The 20,887-nt window shown below is 41.7% G+C and overlaps 3 protein-coding genes across 6 annotated transcripts; all 3 read right to left on the minus strand.

The window, feature by feature from the left end:
* Window positions 1-100: 100 nt before the first annotated feature.
* On the minus strand, window positions 101-4,995 carry LOC5506080 (probable pathogenesis-related protein CaO19.6200). 3 transcript variants are annotated; one of them, XM_048722986.1, is made up of 7 exons: window positions 4,838-4,995; window positions 3,841-4,359; window positions 3,518-3,607; window positions 2,899-3,120; window positions 2,218-2,382; window positions 777-892; window positions 101-518 (listed from the first exon to the last, which is right to left on the minus strand). In XM_048722986.1, the coding sequence occupies exons 1-6, from the start codon at window positions 4,887-4,889 to the stop codon at window positions 792-794; spliced, it is 1,149 nt and encodes a 382-aa protein (XP_048578943.1). In that variant the 5' UTR covers window positions 4,890-4,995; the 3' UTR covers window positions 101-518; window positions 777-791. The 3 variants fall into 3 exon arrangements, with proteins under 3 accessions (XP_048578943.1, XP_048578944.1, XP_048578942.1); XM_048722987.1 differs by having other exon boundaries at window positions 101-892; window positions 2,899-3,117; XM_048722985.1 differs by having other exon boundaries at window positions 101-892.
* Window positions 4,996-6,402: 1,407 nt separating this feature from the next.
* On the minus strand, window positions 6,403-13,963 carry LOC116618441 (mucin-19). Of its 2 annotated transcripts, none has more exons than XM_048722983.1 (7): window positions 13,842-13,963; window positions 11,577-11,933; window positions 10,710-11,111; window positions 9,274-9,588; window positions 8,494-8,721; window positions 7,809-7,970; window positions 6,403-6,964 (listed from the first exon to the last, which is right to left on the minus strand). In XM_048722983.1, exons 1-7 carry the CDS (start codon window positions 13,858-13,860, stop codon window positions 6,858-6,860), a joined length of 1,590 nt encoding a protein of 529 aa, XP_048578940.1. In that variant the 5' UTR covers window positions 13,861-13,963; the 3' UTR covers window positions 6,403-6,857. The 2 variants fall into 2 exon arrangements, with proteins under 2 accessions (XP_048578940.1, XP_048578939.1); XM_048722982.1 differs by lacking the exon at window positions 13,842-13,963 and adding an exon at window positions 13,351-13,464.
* Window positions 13,964-14,722: 759 nt separating this feature from the next.
* On the minus strand, window positions 14,723-20,798 carry LOC5506090 (zinc metalloproteinase nas-15). Its single transcript, XM_001626771.3, has 7 exons — window positions 20,586-20,798; window positions 18,707-18,745; window positions 17,808-18,078; window positions 16,932-17,107; window positions 16,101-16,355; window positions 15,461-15,579; window positions 14,723-14,899 (listed from the first exon to the last, which is right to left on the minus strand). Exons 1-6 carry the CDS (start codon window positions 20,680-20,682, stop codon window positions 15,464-15,466), a joined length of 954 nt encoding a protein of 317 aa, XP_001626821.3. The 5' UTR covers window positions 20,683-20,798; the 3' UTR covers window positions 14,723-14,899; window positions 15,461-15,463.
* Between the last annotated feature and the right edge of the window lie 89 nt (window positions 20,799-20,887).

Below are 20,887 nucleotides of genomic sequence, written 5' to 3' on the forward strand. Positions count from 1 at the left end.
GCATAAAGCCCAAATAATAGTTATCCAGCGGATAAAGTTATCCGGATGATAGTCGGATAAATTATCCACCGCATAAATGTTAAGAAAAAACAAAATGGCGTCTTGCTTTCAAATTTATTTACGACGAATTTTACAGTTGGAAAATTCACAATGTACTACGAATATGGCCCTGTCACACGTAGACTTTTAGACTTCAAATTGTCTCGCAAAAAAACTTGTTGCAGGTCACACGTGAAGTTTTCCATGCGACTTGAAACAATTTGTAGAAGAAAGTAGAAGAGCGTTCTACTTTTTGTGCGACTTGAGAAATGCAAAACTAGTTGCAAAGTGGATGTCACATGCGAAAAATGTGCGTGCGACCTGCAACATTATTTTTGCGAGCCTTTACATGCAGCTCTGGCAGGACAGGCGGGGGGGAGATAGGGGGGCGCGCTTCCACCGCGAACCCAAAAAATAGGCGTTTTCGTGATATCTTTTCGAATATGATATCCATGAGTGCGCACATCTCAGAGCAAATCCTGGCAAGCGAAAAGCGTATAATAGCTGGTAATTGGTTAAGATTTACCGCCCTCCTTTTTTACAGGAAAGCAAAACTGCATAAATAACCTTTTTTAATGTTTTATTTCTTATTTTACTCTCTGGGGAAGCAAAATGTTTTCAAGATGATACATTCACTTAAGTATTTGAAGCTTGTGTGAAAAATTGTCGGTTAAGATTCAAAGCTTGCATGTTCACTTCAGAGCACTGTAGATTCCTTTCAAAAGTTTTGCTTTTACCTGTCTTCCAAGTAGTTATCCGCTATAGCTTCCTTTCAACACGTTTGTTTCAAATTGGTTTGCCATGTTTCCTTTAGCTTTATAATGGCCTACCACAATATAACACGTGTATCCATCTGAAATGTATAGATAGTCATTTTGTTATAATGTAATAATATATATAACCTCTGGGTTCATTTTACCACACTCGATCTGAATCCATGGTTGTCGTGTTTATGAAAAACTCCCAGGAATTCTTCTGTTCAGACTCAATGAATCAAAACCCACGACTGTAGTGCTTATATACACTTTTTTAAATGTCTGCACTTGGAGAGGCTGTGTACGTAACCAGGCAATGTTTTTATGGGTATATAAGCTAATAAGTAAATAAGCTAATAACCTTTAAGTAAAGCAAAAATCCAGGTTTCAAAAGCTGCAGAGTTCTTGTTTATGTTCTTATGAACATTTGCACGCACACGGCTTTCAGATACAAGGATTCAGCCGTTTCAACGCTACCCATGAACCACCTCGGGTTACGACACATTGATTCTCGAGTGAACAATTATTTGAAATGTATAACGTCTCGAGCATTTTCCCTTTCCAAATTTTATTATGTTCTACCCTATTCTACTATTATTCTACTATATTGTAATACCAATGGCAGGGGCGAATCCAGGATTTCGAAAAAGGGGGGGGGGAACAAGAATTTCAAGAGAGGGGGGCCCGGATTCATTGTTCTTCCATTGATTTGCTTATATTTCTTGTTATCTTTAAAGCCGCATTGTCATCAGTTTAATTCCGGAGGTCCGACGGAAACCTCAACCGTTAAAAGACAAAAGAATATATTAAAATCCGAGATATAAAACAGGCCATCCGCTCTAAATCACATCCTCAAAGAAACTTCCAATAAACACACTGCTTTCAATATTTTGAAATATTGTTCGCGTTTTCTGTTAAAAAAATCATCGGAGATTGTTACGTAATCGACCGGAAGTAAACTGGTGACAATGTGGCTTTAAGCCAAATTTCTGAAAATAGTGGGGCTCGGCCCAAGCCCCTGAATAGTGGCACGATGGTGTTTCTCAGCTGTAAATCTGTTGAGACCTACCAGATAAATTCTAATTTGTTCAGACTGAATGAATCAGATTAAATAGTTGTCGTGTTCCTTAGGGCGCGTTTTTTTTTTCTATCATTCTGGAATGAAAATGGTTGGTAGAGAATGTTCAGAATGGCATTTGAGTCGTTCTGCTACAGGTAGCAGAATAGATGGAATTGCCTTCATTCCATTCCGGAATGTGGACGCGGGATAACGAACGCTTCTATTCTAATCAATCTCATTCCGAAATCACGAGTAAAAAAGCGCGCCCTAAATTGTTTCGAATCTTCTTGGAGAAATCGACCAGGAAGCCTATGATAATCAGGACACATCCATGAACTTTCTGAAAGCCGTAATGACACTTACCGTCCCTGGTAAATTTTGATTTCCCCATACCAAGCTCTGTGCTCGCTTTCCATACAACCTGTGTAAAATGACCGGTCGGATCGCTGAATCCAGGGGAGTTGAAGTCGTACTTCTTAACCTCGTTGTACCACGCTTCCACAGTGACTGAGCAGTCGTGTCCAGAATCTTTTAAAAAATATTGGATCCGTGTCAGTTCAAAAAAGATACCCCCATCTTTCTCCTTCTACCTTCTTCTAACTCCTTCCTTCCTTCTCTCCGTTCTTTCGTCCATCATTCCTACCTTCCTTCCTTTCTTCCCTCCTTCCTTCTTCTTTAGGGTGGATATTCTGAATCTTATTTTTTGCTATCACAGGCGGTGGAGCTGTAGAACTCCGTGGACATTGGACGCTTTGTTCTCGACGTTAAAATTACGTTCTCGACTATGTGAAAAGGGGGCGATAGCCACGTCGTTGAAAGCGTAGTTGGAACATTTGCACGACGCGCGCGCAAATCCAACGTCCGCGGCGTTCTACGTTTTTGTATAGGTCCCTATTATAAATTTGACGACGTCGCTGCTGCTATTTATTGTATTTGACATTATCTTGGATCGTTTCTCAGCATTACGCATGTCTTTAAAGATCTGTAGCCGATTACGAAGCACCCATTTCATTTTCTTAAATTTATTTATTTTTAGATAATTACCTGGTTTGACACAACTATACCCTAAATTTTCACCATCTGATGTCCCAGAATGCACTAGCCCTGCCGGGAATTTGGGTTTACCGCTGGCTAGTTTGTCAGCATACGCCTGTGCGTCCTTGTTTAATTGGTCATTAAGTTTCATCGCGGGCGCATTGTGGATCTGTCTTTTAGCGTTGTGTACAGCTAGACCTTTGCTTGCGCATTCCTGGCTGGAGGGAACTACTGATTAACGAGAGATAAAAAAAAAAATCCCAATTAGATTTTAAACGAGCGACGATTCAATTCCGATTGGACTTTTTTGACTCTGTGACTGAGAATTTTAAAAGGTGTCATCTGAAAGCTGGTTTTGCTGTTTTGCTAAAAAAAAAAAAAGAATTCTGCAGAAATTTTGATGGCATTAACATATTTGGCAGCCGGTCTAATACAAGTTAAATTTCTTAAACTACATGCTTGCAAAAATTCCACATTTAAGCAACTTCTTTACTCACTCAATCTAGAGAAACACCTTCGGAAAGACGATATGAGTAGCCTCTATATTTGAACCATCATGGAAATCCTATAGTTATCTCAGGCATTCAGACCAAATTTTCCATTCCTATCAAATCGATCAGCTTTTTACCTGTGGTGCTTGTTGGCGCCGGCGTTGTTAAAGTTGTTGCGTTACCACCGGAAGTAGTTGTGTTACCGGAAGTGCCATTTCCCCCAGGTGCTAGTTGTTCCAGAGTCAGTCAGAATAAAAAGGGAAGTGAAATTCAGACGTTTAATGTATCGACAGAAATGATGAGTTAAAGCTCATCACATGGGACTGAATTGTAGCAAAAGGTAAAGAAGCGGTCTGGGCGCTCAATTAGTTTACATTCATTAGTGTTAGTGTGTGTCTACTCCATAACGTAAGCTAATGCCACGGGGCAGCCTACCTAAAGTGACTTTATAAACTCTCACCGGCTTGTCCAGCTTGTCCTACTTTCTCAAGCTTCGCTGTCAGCTTATAAACCTGGCCTCCTGATGTGACCGTGACGCTCTGGTTATTCCCGGGCTTGAGTTGCAGACAACATGGCGGCGGGTTCGCAGACTGGCAGCAGCTCATCCCTCCACCAATCACGGGAACAGGCTGAGTACTGAGAGGCATCTCAAAACCAGTTAAACCAGTTGCTGGTGCCTGATTGACCGGCGCGGCAGCTGGGATGATGACGCTTGATGGCCCGCTCGGTTGAGAGACCTGGGAGCAACAAGCGCTCAGTGACGGGCTCATGATTGGCTGTTCCATCTGGACAGGTGGGGCCTCGTACTGAGGGATGGAAGATGGGTACGACGCACAGGGGTACTGTTGGGTCGCCTGACAGGGGTACTGTTGGGTCGCCTGACAGGGGTACTGTTGGGTCGCCTGACAGGGAGACTGTTGGGTTGCCTGACAAGGGTACTGTGGGGTTGCCTGACAGGGACCCTGTGGGGCAGGTTTTGCTGAATTTTAAGACAACACAAGTTTCGATTTAAAGGAACAATCTTGGCTGTGTAAATAAACGGACATACGTGCGGATTTTTTGTTAGTTGGCAGTGGGCAGAATATACTGAATTGCAGTTCAACAATTAAGTTTTTTTTTCACTTCACGTCCGAAATACAAGAGTTGAATACATAGCGTTTTCTGATGGTATAAGGGGTGGGGGGGAGCGTAAACTGGTTCCAATAGCTATAGGTTTGTTGTCGGTAATATTCGATAAAAGACAATTATTCTCGCTTTTCCTGATTTGTTCACCACAGAAAATCACCAATAAAAAATATATATGGAAGGATACGTTTCACGTTATTTCATAAAAATCTTCTTCGTCGTCTATCTTTCTTTTTGTTCTGCATGTAAATCAGAACAAAAACGCTTCCGCTTTTCGCGGGAATAAAACCATAAGACTTTCTTCAAGTTCTTGTATAGATGAATAGCCTTACCTGCTATGTACCCGACGATCCCCAAAAATGTCAACACAAAATAAAACCTCATAGTTGCGTATCAAAGACACTCCAGATCTCAAGTAGAGTAATCTCCGCCCTCAACCGAAGGCCCTTCAAATAACGTTATCACTTTTTGAGAGGTTTATCCACGCGTGGGTTGACACTGTGTACCGGTCCAGTGTTCCCATGACAAGGTTGCTGGTGCTGTGCATGGTTTGTATTGTTTAGGGTAGAATGACGCATAGACGTTGTGTTTAGTCTTTGACAGTCTCCCGGTAGCTGTTTTGACATTTATATTTGATCAGTTTTAACCTATAGTTATGATGAGATTTCAAAGTCATTAGCTGAATTAATTTTAAATGTTTTTTATATGGGCTTACGGGTCGACTTTTGACTACTGACGCCGAGTTTTACAGCGCGAGAACCAAAAGCATGGATGGAGTGTACGCTATGGAATCTGCGCTGGAAATTTCATCTGAGCCTTAATCTCATGACGCGGAATTTTTAGGCGTAGGCACAGTTGTAGTAAGTAGGCGTAGTTGTAGTACTAGGCTTAGTAGGTAGTCGATTTCGAGTATTTCTATATTTTAGCATATTCTAAAGTTGTCATAAAATCCTCTGGATCGATGATAAAAGCCAACTATTTCGGAGAAAAATTTGGTGAGAACTCACGACACCAAAACTATCGTAGTAAGGTTGCAGACCAATAAACCTACAAATTAGGCGGGTTATTTTTTTTTCTGTAATTGCTCGAATAAGCACCTCCATAGAAGAAATGCGCCTCCCTTTAAATAAGCGCCTCCCCTGAAAAAGCGTCTCGCTAAAGGGGACAAGAGAATGAGCGCAGCGCCTCCCCCGTATAAGCGCCGCCCTCAAATAAGCGTCTCCCCGAATATGCGCCTCGCTAAAAGGGACAAAAGAATAAGCGAAGCACCTCCTCCAAATAAGCGCCTCCCTCAAATAATCGCTTCCTCCGAATATGCGCCTCGCTGAAAGGGAGAAAATAATAAGCGCAGCGCCTACTCCAAATAAGCGCCTCCCTCAAATAAGCGCCTCCTCCGAATATGCGCCTCGCTAAAAGGAACAAAAGAATAAGCGCAGTCCCCGCTTCCACGTTTAAGAGCCTCCCTCAAATAAGTTCCTCCACCTTATAAGCGCCTCACTCAAATAAGCACTCCCCCCAGCGCTTCTCCCTAATAAGCGTCTCGCTAAAAGAGAACAAAAGAATATGCGCGCAGTGCCTCCACCTAATAAGCGCCTCCTTCAAATAAGCGCCTCCTTCGAATAAGCCCTTTACCTGGGAAATGAAAATTTAATAAAGCGCCCCGGCGTTTATTCGGTGATGTTAGTACATGCTCAATGTGTAGAAGTTTTCAGTATATTTTCAAAACAGACTCATTTTTGAACGACGACTAAATCTAATACAGCTTATGATTTTTGTTTACCAAGGGAACACACGAAACTTATTTAATAGTAAACCACAATTTAGTTACTTCATGTTTAAGTTTCAAGTCAGTTAAACTTGGATTGAAAGTGTAAAAAAACAAAGAATCACATCAATATGAAGGCATACATTTAATATATACTCCAATAATATGAATATACACAATGCTTCTGACATCACTCACATGCTCTATTATAACCTCATTCAGGACGCAATCTTAGCAACAGAGCTCCTCGGCTACCTATTCCAATCCCGAGAAATGCTTCAAAACTACTAGCTACTACTTCAGTTTTCAAGGAAGTCTGTTTCTTTAAGTAAAAGATATATATATATATTAAATCAAGATATTCAAAGTGTTTATACACTTCACGCAGAAAGGTGTTTTTAAAGGGTCAGTCTCACTCTACCCATCATGCTTTGCATACAAGGAACACATCCATATGCTCCATATTTGAAGCTGTCTGTTGTATGTGGATTTCCTACAGTGTACCAGTGTTAATATCTGAATAACAATACTGCAATTCGTGACGGTAGGGCTGAGCTTGCCCCTTTAAGCTGCTGAAGAGTATTCCATCAACCACTGTATGATCCTTTCAGGACATTAGCTGGGAAAGCCCCGGCCATGTTCCCGGGAGGGCGGTACCGACCGACAACCACGTAGCACGTATTGGCACCTTGAGCTAAAAAAGAAGGCGTTACCAACGGTGAGAAGAAGAGGTCAAAATATTGACAAGATACTCTCCTAGATACGTTCCATTACTCAAGATAAATGTAAGATACCTGGTACCTAGTACCTTTTCCTAGTAATGTTTGCGTGACATAACAAACATGACCTAGAAGTGATTGCTTGACTTAACAAACGTGACTTGGTAGTACTTGCGTAAAATAACAAACGTGACCCAGTAATGCTTGTGAGACAAAGTGAAATAACAAGCGAGACCTAGTAATGTATATGTGTGACATAACAAGCGTGACCTACAAATGTTTTGGTGACATAGCAAACGTGACCTAGTAATGTTTGCGTGACATAACAAACATGACCTAGAAGTGATTGCTTGACTTAACAAACGTGACTTGGTAGTACTTGCGTAAAATAACAAACGTGACCCAGTAATGCTTGTGAGACAAAGTGAAATAACAAGCGAGACCTAGTAATGTATATGTGTGACATAAAAAACGTGACCTACAAATGTTTGCGTGACATAGCAAACGTGACCTAGTAATGTGTGTGTGACATAACAAAGGTGACCTAATAGCGATTGCCTGACATAACAAGCGTGACCTACAAATGTTTTGGTGACATAGCAAACGTGACCTAGTAATGTGTGTGTGACATAGCAAAGGTGACCTAATAGCGATTGCCTGACATAACAAGCGTGACCTACAAATGTTTGCGTGACATAGCAAACGTGACCTAGTAATGTGTGTATGACATAACAAAGGTGACCTAATCGCGATTGCCTGACATAACAAGCGTGACCTAATAATCCTTGCGTGATTTCACTGCATGCTAAATACTCTTACCTTCTTTGTACTTAGCGCGTCCAACTCCAAGCTCGCTACTCCCCTTCCACACAACCTGCGTAAAATGACCGGTCGCTCCACTGAAGCCGGGATTGTTAAAGTCATAATCCTTGACCTCGTTGTACCATTCTGTTGTCGCCTTGACGCAGCTATAGACTTTATCTAAATGTATGAACGGAATTGTTGAATAGGCACAACAAGGACAACAATAACATCAGCAACAAGACAACATCAACATTATTTATAACAATAATAACAGCAGCAGCAACGGAAACAACAACATCAGTAAGAGAAACAGCAACAAATGAATAACAAAAACAGCAAAAACAAAAATAATAATAACAACAAAACATATACAATAGAAAAATAACAACAATAGCAATTGTAACAACAGAAAAAAGAAACAGCAGATGGAGAAAAAAGTACATAATAAAACCATGAAAAAATAAGGAAATGGTGAAAGGAGACAAAACAGAAGGAAACAGAAAAAGCAGGGAAAAGAAAACTAAACATAAGATTAGAAGAGATATAATACCATTCAACACTGAGATTTTGTTTGTTTTCGCCAGAGCACGCGCATGCGCATACGTTATTCAGCACTGTCTATGTGGTGATAAAGCGGTTAAAGAAAAAAAAAACGTTTTAAAGAAATCTTTGGAGAGCCAAGGGAAAAGGTTGTGCTTACCCCCAGGAAAGCACCCCCATGCGAGGTTCTCGCCCTGGTTAGGTCTCTCGTCGTCTGCAGAATGCAGGAGACCCGAACCTGCCTGCATCTTGGCGGCTAGTTTGACCGCGTAGTCCTGGGCCCCCTTATTCAGGTCATCTTTGAGGGTCATCTTTGGCGCGTTATGAATGGCTCGCTTTGCATTGTGGGTATTCAAAGTATTCTTGCGGCATTCATCGAGATTGGGATCTAAATGGTTAATCCCGTTAAAGAATACGGTATGCGTTAATTTAGAAGTTCTGTCCGACTTATCGTTTTAAATTAGACCTTTAATCACTTGATGGTTTAAGCTATCAGCAATGTTTTGGAGGGAGTTTATTAGACCATTTTTAACCAATACTTATACTTGAAGAGTGTGATGGAGCTCTGATAGTGTGTTTTAGGGATGGGGGTGGGGGAGGGGAGAGATCAAAATCTAATACTGGTGGTGTTAACAATTGAAAAGGGTGGGGAAATAAGAGAAAGCACAATGGCTATTAAAGAGTACGTCAAGGAAATTTCTAAACAAAGACGATTTAGTAAGCTGCTTTTGTGTGAACAAACGAGCTAGCATGGCTGCAGCTCCCACGTGGTTCACCAAGGGGATTCCCCTTTAGGGCAAAAGTTAAGATAATGCCCTCTATAAGACGAATGTTTTATGTGAAAGAAGATTAAAGGCATTTACTCAACAGGAGGAAATCAATGAATAATTAAACGAATAATAGAGGTAAGCAATAATGTATCGCCTCTATAAACCTATACCTCCTGAAGGAGTAGAAGGCTGGGATCCAGTTGCACTGGAAGTTGTTGGGTTCGCGCTAGTAGAACCGGAAGTTGGTTGATTCGCGCCGGTGGAACCGGAAGTGGGCCCGTTTGAAGCGGGTGCACCAGAGATTGGGCCAGTTGTTGGAGTGGTTGCACCGGAAGCTGGTGCACCGGAAGGTGGTGCACCGGAAGCTGGTGCACTAGAGGCTGGTGGAACGGAAGTTGGAGCACCGGAAGTTCCAGCTGTTTCGGCTGTAGTTGGAGTAGGATTTGTAGATGCACTTGGAGAGGATGTAGGTGCTTGATTGAGCCCTATATTGTTTACAAACATAATCTCATTTTGTTGTTCTTTTAGCTGTTTAGTAAGTAATCATCCTAGTCATTGCCCTAGGCAAAAAGCCTTATCCAATCTTTCCAATATGGGATCATTTTTGTACTAATTGGAATAATAGACAGAAGGTAAAACAGGCAGAAGATAGTTAGATTTTGAAAAAAAAAAATGCGTGATTTTTTGTATTGAATGAAACAAAACTATAGTTTTAGTTGTCCTTGATTCCCCAAATAGAAATTAAAACCTGAAAAGCTGTATCACAATAATCAGCCCTGTGTAGTTTGGGTATTTAGTATCAGGAAAATATCAGGAAAAAAAAAAAGAGAGTAAAAAGGGAACCGAGCTTAATTACACCATTAATTAGACAGTAGAAAATGTTAAGCGAGCTTTGGGTTGCCTAGTTCTTACACGGAGCATCACTTTAACAACATCACTTATAACATCATCAGTTCAGCTGACAAGCACACTTGAAATTTTACAGCTGAACTAAGCGGCACCCCTTATCTCCTCCACAAGCCACAAGAACTTAAAATTTCACTTAAAATTCCGCATCACATATAACATCATCAGTTCAGGAAATCTCACAATAATAGAAATATCTCTCCCCGTAGCAACAAAGCAAAAAAATGGAAAGTTTTCCCAAAATAAGGTCTGGTTAACTTCGGTAAGCTTGAATTTTTGCATAGAGGTTCCTTATGTTACGTAAACCAACATATAAAAAAGTGTTTTTTTCTAATGGATTCGTCTTTGAGATATGAGGCTTGAAGTGCAATTTTCAAATGTTCAAAGTATGAATTCTTTTCGTTTTTAGGGAGAAGTAGGGCTCTGATCATAAATTAAGCCAAATTAGCTCGCTTATATCTTAATTTCATATCTTCTAAATTTCCTTAAAATTTGGAATAAGCTTTTTGTCAGAGGAACTCCTTGTATGCGGAATCTTGAGCTTACATATTGAGAATTGGAAAACATGCCATTTTTTTGCTCTGTCATCCCCTCAAGGCCTTCTTTTAACTTTATTTCCATTTGCGCAGGCAAGCCTACTCGGGTACAGACAGCTTTAGCCCTTTCTCTCCACTCCCCTACCCCCCCTTTCTTTTCTCACCTGCTGGCGCACTCGGGGCAGCTTGTCCTGCCTTTTCTAGTTTGACCTTCAGCTTATATTTTTGCCCTCCTGCCTGTAGCTCTATTTCCTTCTCAGGTCCAGGCTTCAGGGTCATACAACACGGAGGAGGGGCTGGAGACTGGCAACAGCTTGAGCCCATAATTGCCTGGCCAGCGGTTAGGGATGGTGTGACGGTTGCGCAACATGCAGCCTCTGGGGTTTGAAGACCTACTTGTGTGTTGGTTCCAGGATTCGCGGTCATACAACACGGAGGAGGGGCTGCAGACTGGCAGCAGCTTGAGCCCGTACTTGCCTGGCCAGCGGTGAGGGATGGTGCTGCGCTTGCGCAACATGCGGCCTCGTGGGCTTGAAGATCTGGTGGTGTGCCATCCACGGCAGTTACTGGAGTAAGTGTCAACGATATATCAGTAATGGTAGCAACAAAACGAACGTTTTATGGTTTACTAAGGGATCACTTCTATACCACTTATATGTCAGGAAAAATTTTTACAGCTGGACTAAGCGGAACCCCCTATATCCTCCATGGAAAGCACTTAAAATTTCAAGTTACCTCACCTCCGAGGAGAGACGTGTGTTATTCAAAGGGAATTTGGTCAAGAAGGTTCATAACTAAGATCATTCGCACCATAATCCAATCGATTGATTAACACCTTTAATTCCTTTAATTGTGTAACGCCTTTAATTTCCTTTAATTGTGTATGTAATGTAGCTTTACAATATCCCTGAGGACAGGCCGTCCCATGTAGATTCATTTCTATCCATACTGTCCCTCCAAGAACTTCTAGAACATGTTATGGTGATATATTTTAGTAAGAAAGGTTAATTTCGGGTTATACTTCTTCCTACCTCCTTGAAGCTGAATCGACGGTTGACCCATAGGTGCCCTTGCCCCGAAACCCGCTTGTCCGTACTGTCCGGGCATCTGTCCAGGCATAGCTTGGCCATAGCCCATACCCTGACCATAGCCCATACCCTGACCATACCCCATGGCCCCACCCATAGGTTGCTGCCCGTAAGGCATGCCCCCTTCCATTCCTAGCGGCTGCCCGTATTGCTGTCCAGCGGGTATCTGGTTAAATCCTGGGTTGTACGGCTGCTGCTTGCGATGAGCAGGTTTCGTTGGTTTTGCCGCCCTCTCGCGCTTGGATGCATTGGCAGCGGCGTGCTTTTTGTGACCATGCGCATGTCTGACATGACGTGCGACTGTAAAACAAAAACCATAAAAAACGTCTTGTGGTTTTTACGAGTATTTAAATACTTGTATGTTAAAACATAAGCGTTTTTTTCAGCAAACATCTGGTTAAAGATATCAAATTTCTAGGAAATAATTAACAATTATTGGATGAGGTTTTAGTGAATCATCAATGCTGAGACAAGTGGAAACAGGTGAGGCCGAGGCCGAAAACATTGATTCAGTAAAATACCTCGACAAGTGGAAACAGGTGAGGCCGAGGCCGAAAACATTGATTCAGTAAAATACCTCGAAAACAAAATTATTGCCGATTTGGCCACCACTTCTCACAATCGAATCTTCGCGCCCTAGGCCCAAGATGCAATGCGCGCGTAGAATCACTTTTTTGCTAGCTGATAAATAACTTATATAGCGGATAAGTGAAGACCCTCAAACACCGTCTCCGCGTATCCGTTTTCATTTAAAAATGCAACCTTTTTGTTACCGATACGGTTATCGTCCACACGTAAACGCAAAAACGATGACCGAAAACGAAACAATTTGAAAACGATACCCTGTCGGTGCCGTGGGGACGGACAAAAACGAGAGGGCGTGACAACTCAGGTCCAGTCCTCTTGACGCGCGAGTACGCATGTAGAGCTTGTTATCGTTTTCGAATCGTTTCAGCGTTTTCGTGGGGACTGGTCGTATCTAAAGGAAAACGCTTTGTGTGGACGCGGATAGTTTAATACACGGAACAAAAAGGTTGCGTTTTCAAACGAAAACGGATACGTGGGGATAGGGTCTCAGATTGCGTGATTTTCAAAATAAAGGGCGTGCTCTTAGCCAATCGAGCACAATTTATAATAATCATAACACTGCGTGCCTGTTTTTGTGATATTTTCGATTATTTTTGTTGCAACCAATAAAATGGAACTTGGCTTTTTCTCAGATAGCATGTTGATAGCAAGTTATCTAGATCAATAAATCGTACTGCAAAAGAAGAAAAAACATCCGAAAAAAAACCCAAGGGACTGATTAACCTCTCTAAATAAATCTGCTAGGAAAGAAATGAGTAATTTCACTCTCCAAATTACACATTTTGTAGACAAAATAATAACAGAAGAATAGAGATAATTGAAAAGTCAACAAGTCAAAATGCTTGGTCACAACTTGAAATCCAGCGGACTATTATCAGGGAAATTAGAACACCTACTATTTTGAATAAAATTTTCTAAATACCTGTAATGTTGGGTAGGAAGTATTCCTTTTACTCCCAATTAAAAATATAAACATTTTCATAGACAAAATAATAAAAGCAACAAAAATGGCAACAGATAGCTTTGATCCACATCAAGTGTAAATGTGCTGTCAAAACTACATCTATATGGGCAACTATTAGGTCCTTTTGACTAGAATACTATTCTGTAGAAGAGTTTTCTGAAATACCTGTGAATTCCAGTAGAAAACATAGGAAAAGAAGGCCTATGAGGCCGCAGCGACGGGAAATCATTTTTTCAATTAACTTTTGAACACAAAGATTGTTTGTTCGCTCGATTAATGTTTAATGTGTTCTGTAATCCGTAGATTATCCCACAATTAAAAAGACATAGATTTGACAGGTGACCGATCCAGCCCGGTGGTTTGACTCTCAAGTCTTTTTAGTACTAAATTTTAAATCAAATCCAAAAAATGGCCGGGAGGTTAGTATCCCTGGTCATCCGTTTTACAAACTTTAGCCCTCATCAGTCTGGCTTCATGACTTGTGTAAAGAAATTGAGCAAAGATTCTATAAAAAAAGGGCGAAACAAAAAGCAGACTCTTTAAGGCTTCATGCCTTGTGTAAAGAAATTGAGCAAAGATTCTATAAAAAAAGGGCGAAACAAAAAGCAGACTCTTTAAAAAAGAGGGAATAGAACAGAAAAAAAATGTACCCTTACCTGGGATCGAACTTTGCATTAATGCAAACTGAAAACGTAAAAAAAATATAGACCATACATCCAGACGTGCGCTGAATCACCGTATGGCAGCTAAAGCTTTACGGCTAGGCTGGAGATTTCGGCCCCAACACCGCTATCTAGCGAACTGTGTAACACACAGGTACCGAGGCACCCGCGCATTAATAGGGAGGCAATAACCAGGTTCCTAGCCCTTAAGACCGAAGTCTTATACGGTTACGCCACACACAGCTCGCTGTGACGTAGAGTGAAAAATATCGAGGTCTACTTGGCGCCGTGGGTCCCTTGGTGATACCGTAATGCACGTGCGCATAGTCTCTATTGTTCAAGACATAACAGGGAGAATAAAACAATTTATTTTGAGCTTGTTGTTTTGGTTGCATTCCAGAAGACATTGGTTTCATTATCTCATAGAAAGTTTAAAGATAAGAAACTCGTTTGTCTTTGACCTTGACATAACGATATTCTAAGAGAATTATTGTAAAATATGGACGGGTAAAGCTACAAACTTCGCTTGTGTATATTTAGTGATAGTGGGATCGATTTTACGGGAAACAAAATGCTTATAAAAAGAATTAAGTATTCGCACAAATGGTTCAACCTTCATTTTAAGAAAAAAGAGGTCGATTTCATGCCCGTATCCATCAGGATTTTTCTTGGGGGGTGCGAAATCCGAGTAGGGCGACTGCACCCCTTCCCCCTGGGTACGGACCTGGATTCAAGCCACCGGAAAAGCATACATTGTCCACATTCGCTGACCCCCAAACGAGCTTTCTATGTCCTTTCTTGTTATTTAAGAAGAAGAAGGGTGTGTGTGTGTGTGGGAGGGGAGGGGGGGGTCTGTCAAGAGAATATACTAATGGTTTATGGTTTAATCGTTGGGGACTTTATTGTGAAAGATTATTCCGTAGTGTTATATTATATTATCTAAAGCAGTATTAAACAAAACAGATAATATAGTTTCAGCTGCTGTTCCAGTTTGCTATCTGTGCTTGCGCCATGGGGAATGTCATCCATATACAAATACAGTAGTTCGTCACCTGTAAAATAGATATTTTAGCAGCTATATTAGTTAACCATACCAGTAACTTGGTAAATAAAGACATTTTTTGCTGTTGTTTTTATTTAGCATCCGTTGATACGAATTGAATAACACTGTTTTTTTTCTATTTCGATTACTCATGGCTTTAAAAACACACTTGCAGGGGCGTGTCTAATGAAAAACGCAGGTGGGGTCCAGTGTAGCTCAAATGGCTATCCTTATCTCTGACAATAATAAGTCACCAGATCCATCTAGAAACGTTTCTATCCAAACACATACATAAAATCAACAGTCTTCTTAACTACCAACGAAGTGGTTCAACCGGAGTCGAACTCATCTTGCCACATGAGCAGGGTGGGGTACGTACCCACCCCCAACCCCTCCAACCCCACCCTCACTGGACACGCGCCTGTCTTGCTACTTCACAAACCAAGGCAAGGGCCTGAAATGATGCTCTGGCTGACGCAAATACTTATAAGTAGAATTTACCGGAGCCTTTTTCCAAACACTTGCCCCCCCCCCCCCCCCCCTTTAGCACTTCTATCCCAAACTCACTTACTATTTAGCAGAATCCGCAGCTTTTCTGGCAGTACTTGTTCATGTAGGTTGGATAAAGACGACAGTAATCGTACCAATTGGCGTAGAAATAACACGAGCTGTATTCGTCCTTACAAGGAGCTGTTAAACGAATGTAAGACAACAGTCACAAATCTGTGAGGTGAGCAGCGAGGATATAGACGTAATTTTGCTTTAAGCACGAAGCTTGTCTGCCAGCCGTCTCTCACTTTTATTCTATCTTCTATTTTCTATTCTTAAATGTTTTTTCTCGATTATTGGGAATCCTGTGGTGCCTTAAAGAGAAGATGTACTAGGATTGGCTTGTGCGCCTTCCCGAGTTCAAAAACAACTAATTTAGAGTAACTTTAAATGAGAGCTAGTAAGTAGGATACAGGGACGTACCGCTTTAACTATAACTGGTTTTAATAAGCAGCCAAGCCGGTATAATATCCCTGACCATTACAGAAGTGGCGTGTTGAGTAGTTTAAATAGCCATTCGAACCGGTATAATACAATTTGACCATTACGAAAGTTGTTTGTTGAGTAGGCTTGGAGCCACCGCAATTCTTTCTTGTTTCTTACCAGTATAACCTGTTTTTAGAACAAGTCAATCCAGTACTTCCCCGACCATCACTAATTACCTTTAGTCGGCGCGGCAGTGGTCGGTGGAATCGACGTGGCGCTGCTACAATACAGCTTGTTGAGCTGCTGTAAGTCCACCTTGCTGAAGCCGCTCCTTTGCCCGATGCTAGCGGTAGGATCTTTAGGAACGATGGTCGCTCTACCGTTGCTGCTGAAGGCGAACATGGGGTAGTGCATGATGCTGCCGTAGTCGTACGGTGCACCGAGCGTGTCGACCTTGCCATGCTCGTACTTCTGGAAGTTAAACTGTTTGTCTGTTGACATGATAATAGAAGTCAGCTCAGTGTCTTTTTTTCCTTACCGGGATGCCTGTGCTATCATATTATATTGTCCGCGTGGATGAGCAACAAATGTTAAATAAACAGGAAACCCGATCTTTATTGTGCAACAATTATGTCGTGGCTGGGAATAGAGTCCCTATGACAAGTGTAAAAGATAGAGAAAACCCGATCTTTATATCTTTATAGTGAATTAACGTGGCTAGTAAGCTGCGTAGCGCAGTATTTCTTACGTGACGTGCGTGACTGGGTTCTTAGGTTTCTTTAGTTTGTTACGTGACTTACCTGATTGTTTGTAAGCCCAGAGTTAATGTATGGTATGGTGTGGTCGTCACAGTTTCGCTTTTCTATAAAGCGTGTCGTGTCAGTATTTCGTACGTGACGTGCGTGACTGGGTTCTTAGGTTTCTTTAGTTTGTTACGTGACTTACCTAATTGTTTGTAAGCCCAGAGTTAAGGTATGGTATGGTGTGGTCGTCACAGTTTCGCTTTTCTATAAAGCGTGTCGTGTCTATGTTATAAAGCGACCCTTCATTTCTATGCGTGAACTAACCTGACTGTATGTTATCCCAATGGATGGTGATGTAGTTGTCACGGTCACGGCGTGACTGTTCATGGAAGAAGCCCAATGTATGCATCAACTCATGCATAGCGGTGCCTTTGCGATCACAGTATGTACCGAGGGATAACTTTTGCTGACCGCCACTCCGACCAATAGGAGACCAGCATCTGTCAATAAGTGCTCAAAGTGAATCCATCAATGTTAAAACTGCTGTTCTGGGGATAGATAGTGACGTTATCATAAAGCAAGTTTGTCTTATTAGTGCAACCCTCTGTCTGCGCTCTTATTAAAGTGTGTGTGTGGGTGTGTATGTGTGTGTGTGGGGGGGGGGGGGCAAGTACCTCCCTCTTCCCCTCCCCGTCCGCCGCCCCTTCTTCAAGCTGCACTACACGAATCAAGGGCCGAAAAAGAACCACTGGGGGCGCAATAAGCCCCCTGGCATTAACCACCCTCAATGGTAGTGCTTGCCAACAATACACACACGGGGACAATAGATTTGGAGCCTAGCTTTGTTGTGCCTTTCACGCCAAAATTTGAATAACAATATCAGTCAATTTTGTCTTTAAAAATGTCGTTTTTCGAGCTTTCTCGGTCATTTCCTTATTAGGCCTTACATACCATATTTGGGAGTCCACTTCAATCATTTTTATCACTTTTTTATCGCTCTAGAGCTTTGTAAATCGAGAATTTTCACGTAAACTTGCAGGAATTCGTGTTTACTACGATTTTGCTGGCAGCCGTTTTGGAAATGGAGCCTAGTCCCTAACGTTTTAGAATATCACAGGTCTTCCGCGCGCTCGCCCCAGGCTCTTTTAGACCATTAAGAAAAACGACAGCCATTAATTGATATGGATATTTTGGCCTTACCCTCCTTCACTGACTACCAATATGTAATCCGTCTCGTCTGTACGCTCCACAAATCGAATGCATGTGTTTGCCTCGTACTCGTCAATAGCAGCGCGGAAAGCCTCTTTAACTGAGTTACTAACAGCTCCAAACTTGTACGGCAGGCGCCCATTTGGCCAGCGGCTTACAGGGTCTACAAGGGCCTCTCTGCTGGGGCTCATTAGCTGGTCCATTATTCTAGTGGTGCTGGAATCTAGATAGATATCACCCTCCACCATTTTGCTGCTTTGAGCTAAATGCAATAGATATAAATTAGTAAGTGCAAAAAAGGGTTTCATGTTGTAGTGCTACAAATATTAGCAAGGACACTTCCATATATAATTTATTTTATTCCATTTATTAATTATTTCTTAATGTGCAGTTCCAAAAAATATCCCCCCCCCCCCCCCCCCCCCCCATTGAGGCGAATGGAAATTCCGGAGGCCTGGGGTGTACATGCGCCCAGGAATTTCAGGAGGGAAGGGGAGGTATTTTTTTTTTTCCTCAACAGTTACTGTATTTATTTTTTATCCTAGGGGTTGGAAATTCCAGAGGGGTGGGGGGTCATACCTCCGACCCCCTCGATGGGAGGGTGGGGGGGGGGGGGGATGGATATTTTCTGGAACTACACAATCGGTGATTCTTAAACATATAATTTTGAATATGAAACATGACTTTGGAGCCAAATCTTCAAGTATAATATTGTGGTTTTATTTACTTTTGATACCGCACATGGATAGCTAGCTTTAGGGCTAGTTTGTACTCATGTATAGATCATATATAATCTGTTGAATATATAGAAATTATAAACAAAATGTACTAAGATGGGGAACAGACAGAAGGAAGGAGGAATGAATGGTTATTCCAATAACTCTACTTACGATTCTCTTCTTCTATGTACGCTCCGGATGGTGAATTGTCTAAAACGCAAACATTTTTTTTTAATTTTGTTGGAAGACAGTGTATGGTCGAGCATTGGAAGGAGAAGCGATACACTGTACAGCAGGGTGGGTATCTAACCTCGATTAAATCTGGTGCGTGGAATATCAAGAAAAAAGCAATCATGTAATATCCAAAAACATCAAGAGTATCGCAAAACTCGAATTGTATTAACCATGCCCACTTGCACCAATAGAAAAAAAGCCCTTTTTGTTACAAAAGAACTAGTACATAGAAGGTAACACAAAAGCTTCGCGCGGGAAAACCTCCGCTTTCACAAACGCGTAAAGCACCCCTCGCAACAAAACTTTTCTTCTCGATTTAATGTCGAATCCGTTGTGTCGCCATTCGCGACGCCGCATTTTCAAAACATCGATTTGTTTTTGTCTTTTGGGATTTTCTGTTCCGCCAGTCAAACTATTCTAAGCCAATCAGATTCTTGCCATCTCTCGCATGGTGCAGTTGCCTGGCTTTCAGTCGGGAAACTCTCTGGTTTTCGTCCAGAGGATAGCCAGGGAAGTGCACAAAGCGAGACTCTGATTGGCTCAGAATGGTTTTACTGACGGAACAGAAAACCAAAACAAATCGTGTTTTGCAAACGCGGGTCGCGACAGATAAGACAGTAAAGTAGGCCTTTATCAACTTCCCCATAGTAAAACGTTGTGTCAGAATAGGTCTTGAGAACCGATAATGTTGCGCTCATTATCTTCAGGATGTGCTTGCAGTGGGATCGATAAGATCAAGATTACTGTTACAGACGAACGTGAAAGCGTGAGTGAAGATTGTTACAAAGGACGATGTATAAAAAAAAACGCGATGACTATCATAAAACGATGTTTGCGATTATGAGGGCTTTCTTTGTTGTCGCCATTGATTGAAATTGTCCTTTTTTAGAACTTTGAAGAAATATAGAAAAAAATGTAATTTGTCATGGTATCCAAGCAAGTCCAAATCTATCTCTCAATCCAAAGGCCAATATGGCGCCAGTGATACTATCCGCTTAAACTTGTGGCTTTTTGTTTCGTCATAGTGGTGACTCTGCAAAATTCCTGGCTGATCAGAATATTTTGGTGTGTATGTCTGTTTGGGGGAGGGCACAGGATTTATGTCATGCATTTTGTAAGTGCTATTGCGCATGCGCGTAAGCAAGCTTACTTGTACGCCTATTATAGCGGTATCACTGATCTGTCCGTCTTTGCTAACGAGCGGAAGAGCGCATTTAAGGATCGACTGTAGGAAATTGTCACCGCTGTGAATGATAATGCGATAATCGCAACGATCGATGAGCGATTTGTGAGCGTTTAAAGGGACAGCGTCATGGTACTGCGCATGTCAGTGTTTATTGTAGGCTTTTATAATTGTCTACAAAGAGTTGAACTTTAAGCTGTCAATGCCTTGTTCAAATAATATGCAATATTTTATTGAAAACTGTTTTCCTTTGAATTTAAGTCTTCCACTTGTACCAAAAGCTCACAAGTCAATATTAGAACTTGACTGAAATTTATTGTGTCCGGGCCGGAGAGCTATTGCAAAGCTCTTACCATGTTACTGCCCCCATTTTTCTGGCAAAGTTACAACGGAGATGAAGGGGGCGCTAACTGGTTCTGCGCAAGTAAGAATCACCCACAAAAGAGACTCAAGCGGAGAAGGAATGGAAAGAACGGTTTGCTTTTCCTCTTTTTTCATCACCGCTGTCTTCGCTATTGTTCGTATGATTTTCATGCGTATCAAGAAAGCATGCTCCCTTGCGCGTTGTAAGAAACGCCTTCGATACTTATAAAGATTAGATAAAGACCCCTAATAAAAAAATACGCAACCTACCATTACTTGTGTCAAAGGCGAACCTCTCCACAGGTAGTGATGTAGCAAACCTAAGTATAACCATGAGCACGATAGCTTTAACAAAGTTTTGCTCCATTGTTGCACCAACTTCTTTCGTTTCTTCTTCAGCAGTGGTTAACAACCGCGCGCACTTGACCTATAGTTGGGCTCGCCAGAGGGGGGTTTATATAACATCAATAGCTCCGCCCCTTCTCCAGAAGCGGCCCTCTCCGAATGGTTTAAAGACTAAAAGCCACTAACCTCGATGTCTTTAATCCATGTATAAGTTCTTATAAGAATAG

This window comes from Nematostella vectensis, chromosome 15 (assembly GCF_932526225.1).
Source record: "Nematostella vectensis chromosome 15, jaNemVect1.1, whole genome shotgun sequence".
Lineage (NCBI taxonomy): Eukaryota > Metazoa > Cnidaria > Anthozoa > Actiniaria > Edwardsiidae > Nematostella > Nematostella vectensis.